Raw genomic sequence first — 13,212 nt, 5'->3', positions numbered from 1 at the left:
ATGTAATTTGATGCTGATCAGCAGGTTTTTTTTAAATCAACTAATATATTTATTTAAATGTATTAATACCCTTTTTTAGATTATTGCATTACCTATCCTAAAATTAAAGATCAGTTTATTCTTCAATAATTTATTTTCCATTAAAATGTAAATAAGGTATGAATGGTTAGAATAACCACTTGATAATTCTAGTAGGTATAGAAAATCCAGTATTTTAAGTGTTTACATCCAACCTATTGCCTTGGAGGTGCACTACTGTTCTAAACAGGTTTTCTGCCAACTGATGCTTCCTTATAACGGGTACAATAGGGAGGGTGGTGGGTGCCCTTATTAGCATTGGTGGGCCTCACGGACCCGTGCCCCATGGTGCTTGTGCTGCCTGGGATGTGCCAGCCTCCTGCTGCCCCCTGTCAGGCTGCATCTCAGTCACCCTTACCCCCCGAGGGTGGAGGTCCTTCTAAGGAGCGACCCCCTCATCTCTCCCCCACCACACGGCCTTGTAGTGTTTGCATCGGAAATGAGACAAAGATAAACAAGTACCTCAGAATTCAGCAGTTCTGAAGGATCTTTTTTGGTGTCGAATGCAATGCATGTTGTGTATGTGTCTGAACCAACTCTTAAAGTGGTCACATGTAACAATGCCAGATTATTGGCAGGGGGCTCAAACATTTTGCAGCCCGCTTCTGTTACCTGTAGTCAGTTGCCATGGCTACAACACTTCAAACACAAGTTTAGTTTGTAACAAAGCAATTAAAAAGTTTAGTTTTTACAGTTCTGAATACATTTGATGAAGTGTGTTGGCTGAGAAAGTCTTTTCAACATAATGAGAAGTTGTGTTTGTGTATTTAATTAGCAAAGCTTTTTATGTAGCTCTTCTGTTCTTCTTGTAAAGTATAAAGTTACCTATACTCTATATTGTTGTTATTGTTACACAATCCAATGAAAAGACTTATGTATAATTGGTGTCTCTATGTGCAAAACCTGATTTATCTTCTTCAAACTCACATACACCATCCTCCTTCTGTAAGTATTTGCTACAGCACCCATGCATTAATCCATAGCTGAAAATAGCCCCTAACAAATACACTATTTCCCCCGTTTTGGGTAATAACTGCTTTACTACAGGACTGTTTTAGGAAATAACTTTTTAAAAAATGAAACTTGTCCATGTCTATGGAAGTGAATTCTGCAGAATCCGAAGGTGAGGGACATTTTTGGAAAGGGAAGAGGTCTGGTTTTCATTTTCAGTCCAGTTTGCATAAAAAGCAAAAAAAACAGCACACGTTTTGCTAAGTACGATCCCAGAACTCAGCAGCTTTTTGACCAGCACACTAAAGAGGAGGTCTTGGCCTAGGTTTACATTTTTAGTTGTGCATTGTTCAACCGTGTGTACGAACGTTTGACGCACACATCTTTGTTTCATCAACATGTTCTTACTTGAGTTTTTGTTCGTACTTTACAAACAAATATAGAACTTCCTCAGATCATGCATAAGCACAAATGATGAAGGACGGGCTTTCTCAGAAAATGTAAACACACCCTTATAACTTAATGCACGGCATATTAACTATTCATCTAAAAAAAATCCTTTAATAGACAACAACAATTAAAACCATGAATTTACTAATGCACTGAGGTTTTTTTTTTCAGATTGACTTACACTTGTTAATTACAAAACAATGAAATGAATTACCTTTATGAGACGGTTCATGTTTAATATCATCTCTTTCACCGTCAGTGTGGGGACAAATTCCAGATATGAATGGTTCAATTATTGCAGCCAGTCTCTCATCCTGCGCTGTCAGATCAGGTGCTCCTTGTGCTCCGCCTGTTTCCTTCAGTTTTTCTGCTCAGCGATTCCTTTTTTAGCGTCCACCTTGATGACGAAACACTTTTTACCTGAGCCACGGTCCGAACCTCAGGACACACAGCATTTACAGCCTCAGTTATAGAAGCCCAAGCTTAATTATTTTTCAACATCATGACTCCTGACACACTGAAACACGCTTCGGAAAAGTGTGTTTTTTTTATTGCTTCCACCTCCGACGCAATTGCCTCAATTTCTGCTGTGCTGAAATTCTTTAGTTTTTTTCCCCTTTACGACCATCTCTTGCAACTTTTTTCTCTTCTGTCTTCACCTCACCGCTCTCTTCCTGATACGCCGAGTGGATGTCCTTGTATGCAGATTGCAGACTGCGGGGACGCGCTCGTCAATTTAGAATGATTCTGATTCACTAACATACGCACGGTGGTGAGAACAAAATTGGCCTGTGTGCACATGTCATGAATCCGACGGTGATTTTGCATATGCACTTAGTTTGTGCGCAGAGTAAGAACATTTCTGCGCATGTATTAGTGAATGAGGCCCAACGTGCTTTACATTGGGGGTAAAAACATAGGAATACAAAAAATATCCCAAAAAACCCCAATCATGAACAACATATAAAAACCAAATCAGTAAAGCATGCATCCAATGTACATCAGATACACATAGCAGACAGAATAAAATGAAAGCCACACATATAACCATTGGCACAAGTGATCACATGTACACACACACACAGAGTAACTATTTGTAATAAATATGTGTATGTGTATGAAGGACCACAGTAACTAAAGACCCCTCACCGGACTTAGATCTGATTCTGGGTACATCTATAAGACCTTCACCTGATGACCTGAGGGGCTGCATTGGGGTGTAGTCTGTCAGCAGGTCAGAAATATACTCAATGAGTGCATTATGGACTAATAATAATCATCGGCCCCAAATCCCTCACTGAACCACTCACGATTTCTGCCCAACCATTGACAATTCCACTCTGTCCCCATCACTGCACATCCGCGACCTTGGAGTCATTTTCGACAGTAATCTCAGCTTTGAACAACACGCCAATCAAATCACCAGGACTGCCTTATTCCACCTCAAAAACATCGCTCGTCTCCGTTCATCACTTTCTTTCTCTGCTGCCGAAACTCTGATCCATGCTTTCATCACATACAGAATCAACTACTGCAACAGCATCCTATACGGTTCATCCTCCAAACACATCCAGAACTCTGCTGCCCCTCCTCACCCACTCCCACTCCCGTGAACACATCACCCCCGTCCTCCAGAACCTCCACTGGCTCCCTGTTCCACAACGCATCCAGTTCAAAGTCCTTCTTCTCACCCACAAAGCCCTCCATAACCAGACCCCTTCATACCTCACAGACCTGCTCCATCGCCACGCTCCTCTGATGCAAACCTCCTCTCTCCACCACACAGAACCAAGCACCGAACCTGGGGTAACAGAGCTTTCTCCATAGCTGCCCCGTCCCTCTGGAACGCTCTAACCCAAATCATCCAAGACTGTACCGACCTGACCTCCTCCAAATCACTGATCAAGACCTTTTAAGAACTGCTTTTAACCTCTGACCTTTAACCTTTGTTTTAATAGTTCCTCTTATTGTGTTTCTTCTGTTCTTATTTTGTTTTTTTGGTTGTTTTTAATAATGTAAAGTGACTTGAGTATCATGAAAAGCACTATATAAATAAAATTGATTATTTTTATTATTAATAACAGGATTTGAGAGTGATTCTATAAGTTGATACCATAAAGTTAATTAACCATAAGACAATGGAAGCAGGACATTAAAAGGGAACACGGTTGTGCTAATGTAACAGATGACCTACTGAATGATGCTCAATACTATATAATTTAGTCTTCCTCTCCGTCTTGTTCCATAGTAACCCCTCTCATTATGATTCAAGTCTTTTGCACTCTGACTTCCTTTCCACGTTTCAAACTCCCCAAAAGAAACTGTTCTTTTCGGCCTCCTCCTCGCGCTGCAGGTCTGTTATTGGACACATTCACAAAGTCACATGACATTTGTCAGGCTTGAACTGCCTTTCGGAGGGCTGTCACACAATATGCGCCCTCTCCTTCCTTTACTGTCAGGGCGAGAGTCGGGGGCTGAGACAGAGGCCTGACCACGCAGCTCCGCTCTGTGAATTTTTATATGCCACTGCCTGGAGGTTAGAAACTCTAATTATGCCGTGTTAGATTTATTAAAATAGATTATGGAAATGTTAATTAAGTCATTAATTACATTATTTAAGCAGCATTGACAGATAAGGGAGTGTGTGTGTGTATGTGTGTCTGTGTGTGTGCGCGAGGGGGGTGTCGAGCTCCCTGGGTGGTTTAAAAGGATGTGATTGGTGACAGGGGACACTGTGGAGATGGCGTCTAACCGCTAGCGCTGACATGATACAAAGTGGCCTACACTGCTCTCTCACCTCACGCTACTGTCTGCAGCAGTTTGCAGAGCTGCCCGAGGACGAATCGCTCATCGCCCTTTTGCAGATATAACCGACACAAGGGGACTAATATGCTTTTTTGATGTAACAGCGACGCAGAAGTTTGGGGAATCTGGAAACAGAGAGAGTGCATTGTTTAAAGTCTACACATTGTGCATTCTGCTTTACATTTCCTTTGCGTGAGCATTCAGACGAAGCATTTGCCGTGACATTTAAAGCAAAGGCCTCAAACCATATTTCCAAGCTGCTCCGAAGGAAAACACAACAGCACTATTGTGAGATGAATTACCCAGGAGTTGATACTATGGACTCTCTTATCTGCTGACAGTTTAGTTACCACGAAGCACGAGAAATGTGTTTTCCAATTCTCCAAGAATTGAGCTTTTCTTTGTCCCATCAAACCTATATTAAGGGAGGGAAAATTGCTCTGATCACACTTGATAAGGAGCAAATGATAGATGTTGTAAACAAGCAGAATGCTTCAATTCTGATCTGAGGCATTGATTTGCCTCAGAAGCCAATTACTATGTGGACTGAAGTTGTGCGTTCAGTCAGTGTGCTGGGAGAGGGATTTCTTTACTTATCACTTTGTACCAAGCAGCTCCTGAATCTGTGGAATTAAATGCAGTTACAGCTTGAAATAATGAGCTACAGTCTTGATTCCTCAGGTCCTCCGTCAGGTTAGCAGGCAGCACTTGATGCTGTACCGTCTTGATATTAATCTGCTGCTGATTGTAGGAAATGATACGTTATGAGGCTGTGTTACCACCTCAGAGTCAAGCCATCATGATTAGATCCTACATCAGTCACATGAAGCTCATAATAACTAATAACTGCTGTGATCGTTAGTATGCACCAACATGAAGAATCACATGATAGCTTTTCGCCTCTGATGAGACTCAAAGGTGATAGCAGATGAGAGCAGTGTGAAAGGTTGGACAGAGGTCGAGGTCTAAAATGAAAAACAGGAACCCTACTGGACCCGGAAAACTCCTTCTGGGATCCAATTGGACCCAATGATTTAAAAAAATATATATATATACACAAGACCTGGAAACGTGGCCTCATTTTATGGACCCAACAAACCTGATGATGAAAAAATGCTACTGAAAGAACTCTGCTACAAAGATTGATCATGTTGCATGAAACACACTGTTTTAACCATCTTACTCTAATGAATGTTTAATAATGTTTCAGGTGTCTATTTTTTATTCTATTGTCACTCGTTTTGTTGCATCTGTGATATGAGCTGCTGTCTTTGTCCACAATTTGCATGAAGGAGGCTCAGACAGAAGAACTTTGACCTCTTTATATTAATATTCCTTTAATACACGGCTAATTAAAATACTTGATTCTGATTGGTTATTTACAGCATTTCCAAGGTCTGTTATTTCTCGATAACAGACCGTTGTTATGCAGAACAGACCGTTACTAGGGATGCTGCTCTAATCACACATTTCAGAGGAGTAACTGTAATCATATTGAACCGCTGAAAAAAGTCTGGTAATTTTAACATTGGTTTGTTTACAGAGGAAATAAAAGAAAAGAGACAAAACAGCAGAGAGAAAGCAATAAAGGTTAAATGATGCACAAACTGAAGGCTACGACAGAGAGATGTGCACAACTGAAGACGGCACATGAAGTAAACAATTAACAGAACACGGCGGTGTTTAAAGACGGAGAATGGAAAAGAAAATGTCAACAGACTCTGACAGTGACGAGACCTCAATCAGGTGCCGTGCTGATTCATGCGGTCTGGATCAACTTGTCTTACTTCACCATCAGTGGAAATGTTTCCATTTAATGGGAGTAATATTAGCTGTGTTAGCTGGCTGAGCTAAACCGGCACCAGGGTTAGCTAATTTTAAGAAGGCTGCAGAGTTAACCGTAAGAATTGTAAACTGTTTGCACCTGCTCAGTATTTCTTCAACATTGCCCAAAGAATGACAGGGAAGGACATTTTCTAACAATCACTGTAACAACCTTGTCTTCTTAGAATACATTTATATTCAATATACATCAGCTCATATGTTTTTATTGTAACAAATGTAATTTAGTACAAAGTGCATTGAACATAGAACGTCTGTAAACTGTTCAATGTCAAGTATCTTATTTGATTTCCAACCACATGAGCTCTGTCAGTGAAATTATGTTTGGTCATACTGAATCCTGGACAGTGTAACCTTTAGTTTGATTGTCTTGATCTGTGTGACATGAAGCTTTGTGCTGAGGCAAAGTATTTAACATAGATTACCAGATGGGTACGGGAACTCAACTTGCCCTTGAATCATATCTGCTTTCCACCTTCTGCTCGTTTGTTTTTACAACCGCAAACTGTGTAACCCTGAAAGTAACCTGGAATTTAACTTAGCCTTTCGTCCCATTGTTACAGACTTGTATTAGTCAGTGTTCATCCCTTTGGTCACCTCGACCAGAGGCTGTCAACCGAGCCGAAGTATAAAAAAGGAGAGAACAGTTTACCACTGGTACACTTCTTACAAACTAACCTTTACGTTGGGAACCATGCCCTTTAAAACTTAGAGGCATAATCTCAAAGATTTTCATGTAAATAAATGTCTGTTACATCACCATCTATCGGCGAATGAGGTAACACAATGGTGATTGAGCCGATGGCCCACTGATGAAAGCTTTTGCATTTGCAGTATATAGTATTATTATGGACTGGGTGTCTGGTGCGACATTTGCAGAATAATTCACAAGCGGCGCCCAGTTAGTGACGCGTTTTCCATCAGCCAGCAGTGGTTGGTCTGCCAGAGAGGGTAGGCGGAGCTAAGCGGCTGCTTTTCCGCTCTCTGCAAGTGTTGCGAGTAAACAGTAATCTACTATGGCTGAACAAACAAAGAAAAGATGGATGACTACAGATACAACTTCAAAAATAAGTGAAAATCCAAAGAAAATGAAACAAATTCGACGCTCAGATGAAGCAAACAGTCTAAAAGCGTGGAAAATCACACAGTTACTATCGTAACAAAGGGAGCCAGCTGTAGACGTCTGGTTAAATTGGGAGGTTTAATCCCTCAATTACCGTTTATCGCCGGTGCCACCAAAGCTGAGAAACAGCAAACAAAACTGAGACCTTCGAGATTGAATCTTTAAAGTGTACAATACTTTGATGAGATTCTGTCTCATTCATCTTTGTCAGAGTTGTACTACAGAATGTCCTACTTGCGACTACTTTTTATGGTTATATTTATGTAACAAAGCAATAAGTTAATGGTAGGGAACGATTGTTGTCTGGGACACATGATTGATTTTTCTCATAATAAGGAAAACCAAGCATCCAGCAGAGACTGTTCACCTACTTCAATCAAGAAATAGTCGGCCGCCATGTTTGTTTACTCTAAAGTCTCGTTTGACCGCGAGAGAAGTTGCGAGATTTCCAGTTGTGAGAGTCAGACTCTTGTTGTTGATGAACCGAATCTGTTAGTGTGTGGTGTGCCGTTACACTACAGCAGGGGTGGGCAACCCTTCCTGCATGTTTTAGATTTCTCCGCACTCTAACACACCTGATTCGAATGTTTCGCTCGTTACCAATCCCCTGAGACGCTTCAGTTGGTTGATAACGAGTAGATCATTCAAATCAGGTGTGTTAGAGTGCTGAGAAACCTAATTCATGCAGGAAGGTAGCCCTCCAGGAGCAGGGTTGCCCACCCCTGCACTACAGGAACAAAACTGTTCAATCTGTCATTATGTGTCGTCACGTGTAGAGTCTCTCACATTTTCAACATCTGTTAAGGTTTTTAAAATCTTTAAGTAAGGGCCAGCGTTAAGATGCAGACTCATGCATAGTTGCATATGTCACCCAACCATTCACACTGACCTTCTAAGTTTGGACAATGAAGTCGTATTTATTAAAAAATAATCTCCACTACGCTAAATATCTGGAGAGGAGGTCTTACTGGACTGCATTGTTGCGTCATATCAGGAGCCCAAGAGCCCTGGCTTCAACAGAACTTACCCACAAACTGTAAAGTCTCAGGCCATGTCCACACGTACACAGGTATTTTTAAAAACGCAGCTTTTTCTCTGCGTTTTGGCCTTTCGTCCACACAAACGCCGCTTTAGGTCACTGAAAACAGATCTTTTGTAAAACTCCGGTCAGGGTGAAGACTTTAAGAAACTCAGTTTGCAGAGACGTGTAGACTGGGTAAACAGCGTTTTTGGCTCGTGATGTCAGGCTGTGCGCCGTTATCTCCATGGTGACACATCACTAATGAGGCGCAAAATGACGGATGTGACATAAACAGTGATGCTTAACACTAACAATTATTATTAACAAGTTACTCGTCTACTACATTGAGGAACAAAGGCGTTGGGATAGAATTTTTGATTGGCCGTGATTCTTCTTCTTCTTCTTTGCCTGACCGGGTTATATCGCCGCCTGTTGGTGTGGCATTCTCATGACAGCGTTTCTGTTGTGTTTTTGCGTTTTCGTTTGGACGAGGATTTTTTATAACCGTGTTTGTGTGGAAGGGGTTTTTTTTGGAAACGAAGGAGGCAAAAACTCCGTTCACTAATACCCGTGTACGTGTAGAGATGGCCTCAGTTAATAAAAGAACCGAATCAGGATTATATATTACTAACAACACCGGTATAAGTAAAAGTGTAACTATAGTTTATAGGACTTTGATGACAGGATTATTTAGGATAAAGCAGTCAGAAGTTGAGACCCATAGGCGTGTTTTTATCCTAATGTTTGTACTTGTTGTTTCCTCAGGTGTCTGTCCAGCTACCTGACCAGTCGGTACCAGCAGGCCGAGCAGATCTCCTTCACAGTCCGGGCCAGAGGCTCTGAAGAGGACAGACCGAGCCGGGGCCTCTGGGATCGCTCCGAAGCCGGTTCAGCAGCCGCGGGTCACGCTTCATCTGCGGCCTCACCCAGTCAAGTGGACGAGAGAAAAGTGGATGTGTTGAGGAGTGGACGTCTCAGCTTTTTCTGAACAACTAACAGAAGGAGTCCACAGAACACGGGATGAGAGTAAATCCTTTGGGTATTAGATATTTCTAACAGCCGTTCAAGATATCACATCAGTTTATCAGCGTGGCATTTATGAGATCTTGCACTTTAAAACCTATTTTCAAGGCGTCAAATATTCTTATTTTCCTCTATATCAAACACTCACTTAATTCAGCGAATATATTCTCACATATTGCAAATTGATCGTAAGGAAGTTAATGCACGCAGCCTGCATGAGTGTGTTCAGGCTCAGAGAGGGAAAGAAAGCCTGAAATCACTCTCTTTCCTTAATGATGTCCACACAGAGACAATGGGGCGCCGCTCTGATTAGTGTCACCTGTCCTTGTGCATCTCATCAGCTCCATTATGGCTCCAGCTCCCATGCTTCTTCTGCTAATTGAATAGCCTGTGAAGTGGTGACGAGCACGGGGGCGAGAGCAGCGTCTGTCCCGCTGCTGCTTCACAAATGAGAGTAAAGGTTCCCAGTGAGACGCCGCTGTAGTCCTAAAACATAAACCATTATCATACAGATAGAAAAGGTGCTAACAAGTAGCCCTCGTCTTATATTACCATCAGATCATCTGTGGATTATGTTCATATACCACAGCTTTGAATTAGCATCTACTGATGTGAGGGGGGTGCAATGCAGCTAAGACACAGTTCAAATTGGACCTAGTAATAAAATAAGCTCAAATGGCAACATATCGGCCGACCAGCACATCTAATGCTCACTAACACCCATGTTAAATCTTGTTTGTTTAATCCCTACCTAAACCTTATATGTGTTTTGGTTTTTGATGGGTTAGGTCTCACTCCCATCTCGTTTAACATCAGCTTCGTTCAGTGGCCCGACATGACAACATAGGTACCCCCTGTGGGCTTATTTCACAGAGGACATTTTAACATCCAACAGGAGGAAATCACAGGTGTTAATAATAACTTTAACAATGGTTCTGTTCTATTCAGGTGTCTGAGAAAGCCAGGCATCATTGATGCTACTATAAACACCTGTGCTTTTCCTCCTGTTGGATGTGAAAAAATGCTTATAGCTTCAGTTTTGCTCGTGCAAGGCTAGCTAGCAAGTTAGCAATAATAAATATGCAACGTCTGATTAGATTTCAAAATAAAGCTTTCATATTTTATGAGTTTTGATACCGTGTAAGAGTAATGAACACATGCTTCATGTTGTGAATTGCTTTGTTTAAGTTAAAGCTCCTGTGATGAACTTTCGGTTTGTCGATTTTGGCGCCCCCTGTGGACAAAGCCGTACATCTTATCTCTTTGCTGATTTTGTCCTGTACATGCTTAAGTGGTGCTTTTTAACAAAAACTCTCCTCCTGCTTTCTTTAACAGTCATATGTATCACTCACTTTAAATATATGCCCTGGAAAATGTAAACAAAGGCAGCGTGCAGTTAATTGCTTTCGTCTGACACCTACCCCCCGCCAGCGGTTTCAAGCATTAAAAATAACTATATAGAAATAATTAATCTTCTTGCTGATGGTCTGCTTTGCTTTTGCAGGTCATATAGAGACATCACAATTAATTTCAGGCTGTTTCATAACCAGCGAAAAACTCCTCACAGGAGATTTTCATGTAAATAAATGTCTGCTAAGTCGGTATCTATCGCCGAAGGATGAAAGCCTTTGCATTTGCAGTATTACAGACTGGCTGTCTGTAGTGACTTTTGCGGAAAAAATCCCAAGCGGCGCCCAGTTAGTGACGCGTTTTCCATCACCTAGCAGTGGTTGGTCTGCCAGAGAGGGTAGGCGGAGCTAAGCGGCTGCACTCTCGGTTTCTGTAAGATTTGCGAGTAAACAGTAATCTCCTATGGCTGAACAAACAAAGAAAAGATCAATGACAACAGATACAACTTCAAAAAAATAAGTGAAAATCCAAAGAAAAAGAAACAATTTTGACGCTCAGATGAAGACAAACAGTCTAAAAAGGAAAGCGGCCGTCAGCCAGGAAAATCAAGAGTTACACCCTTAACAAAGGGAGCCAGCCGTAGACGTAGACGGTTCTGGTTAAATTGGGAGGAGTGCTCCTGTAATTACAGATTATCACCAGTGGGAGGCGCTCAAGAGCATAAAAATTGAAATCTTTGAGATTGTATCTTTAAAGTCGAGCTGAAACGGCATTTCGAGAGTATCTAGCTTCCGTATCGTGACGTATTTCCGAGTGAAACAAGACGTGCAGGCGGGACATATCATAAGAGTGATTTGATTTGATCGTTGAGAAGTGGGCGTAGACAGACGTTCTCCACAGCGCAGTAGCTAGCTAACTGACCGAGCGTTCTTGGTGCTCTGCGGCTAAATGTTGTAGATTGATTGGTAGAAATTGTTTGGTGCTAACTTACGTAAGCACGCGTGAAATTTAGTTTTACCGGAAGAAAAAATGATCAGATTTTGATATAAGAATACGAAGAAATGGATTTTTTGTATTTTTTTTGGCCTATATTGTCAAATAGATGCACAATATTACCGGGGATGTGATCTAAAAGGATTAAAATGACATTTTTCATTTCACCTCGACTTTAAGTTAAAAGTTAGTACAATTTTTTAATTTAAAAAAATCATGGTTTGGGTTGAAATGAGTAGCCTACTTACATAGTTACATGGGAAGTTTTTCATCTTTTTGGCCATCCCTCTCATCAGTATTAACATTTGCATCATGAAATGATTGGCTGTGAGCACTCACTGACTTGACACTGCTCCTCCAGAACCAAAGAGCAACTTTTTTTCACAGTTCTCCTTTAAAACATAAAGTTTGTGAATAATGTTTTGTAAATACACGACCCTCTTTGATGGTAATGCATTGGAAACTTTCTCTATGTTGTTTTTATATCAAGTATTGTGTGACTTTAAATATTCATGGAACTTCTTCGATGTTTAAAAAATGTTTATAACTGGAAACAAATAAAATCTGAGGCTGGCCTCTATCTGATGTTTGCATTGACTAACTTTCAGGACTATCTGCATTTAGCCAAAGGAAGATACATAAGATATTTTTTCGGATCTGCAAAGTCTTTTATTTTGGGTTGATAAACATTGCCAGCTGTGATGCAGGGCTGTACTGTCGCTGCCTCTCCTGCCAGCCAGGAGCTTTGCTGTTATCTGCGTGTGCCCGAGGCACAGCTAATGTAAAAAGATCCTCCTCACTCTGCTCTGCTCTGTTAGCAGTGAGCTCTGCAGGCTTATCCTGCTCAGTCCTCTCTCCGTTTCACCTCTCGGTCACAGCCAAGTGACTCTCAGCTGTGCGCCGCCTCGGCTCGGGCCTTTCTGTGGACAGAAAAGAAGAAGTACAGCAGTATCTCACGCGCTTGTATCTGCTAAATGCCACGACGACAGGACTGCAGAGGCTTCCCAGTGTCCCCATGCCTGTGTGGTTCCGGGGGCTTAATGTGAGCGTGTGGGGCCAGATGGACACTTTCATGAGTGTATGAGTGTGGATTATTCTGCCGGCTACATCTGGGGCTCCACATGGTACAGCAGACTGCGGTAAGAGAGGCAGGTGGGCCCCCTCCAGTGGGCTCTCTTACATCTATACCCACCGACAGGGCATCGCAGTAAATGGCAGACCGAAAGGTTACGAGGTGATCCTGCAAGACAAATGCTTCTCTGAATCCTGGCATCATGTCCTCTCCTGTCCTTTACTTCCTGTCTCACAGCCACAGATTACCGTTTCCAGGCGTCCTGTGCTTATCCTTCATTTGGTCGCTTTTGTCCTTTACATTTTTTCTCAAATATGCTGCACACATTTGGAACAGTTTGGAGTGCAGTGGCTCAAGGACACTCTGTAATGTGGACGAGAGGAGCCGCGGATTGCGCTGCCAGTTGAATGATTAATGGCCTACCACCTGAGCTACAGCTGCCCATGATATGAACAAGCAACCGTCATCAACACATTCTTACAGTTTGTTCTGGTTCAATGTCAG

The 13,212-nt window shown here is 41.8% G+C and overlaps 1 protein-coding gene across 1 annotated transcript in view; it reads left to right on the top strand.

The window, feature by feature from the left end:
- The window catches only part of LOC138607219 (uncharacterized), an 83,453-nt gene extending 71,268 nt beyond the window's left edge, over window positions 1-12,185 (top strand). The window contains exon 5 of the mRNA XM_069679796.1: window positions 9,036-12,185. Within this exon, the coding sequence (XP_069535897.1) occupies window positions 9,036-9,258 (223 nt within the window). The 3' untranslated portion in view covers window positions 9,259-12,185. The remainder of the gene's footprint in view (window positions 1-9,035) is intronic.
- The last annotated feature ends 1,027 nt before the right edge of the window (window positions 12,186-13,212 follow it).

The sequence above is a fragment of the Semicossyphus pulcher genome, unplaced genomic scaffold (assembly GCF_022749685.1).
Source record: "Semicossyphus pulcher isolate SPU_LCO1_2020_fin unplaced genomic scaffold, fSemPul1.0.p SCAF_4, whole genome shotgun sequence".
Taxonomy (NCBI): domain Eukaryota; kingdom Metazoa; phylum Chordata; class Actinopteri; order Labriformes; family Labridae; genus Semicossyphus; species Semicossyphus pulcher.
This window is presented reverse-complemented; position numbering and strand designations above follow the sequence as displayed.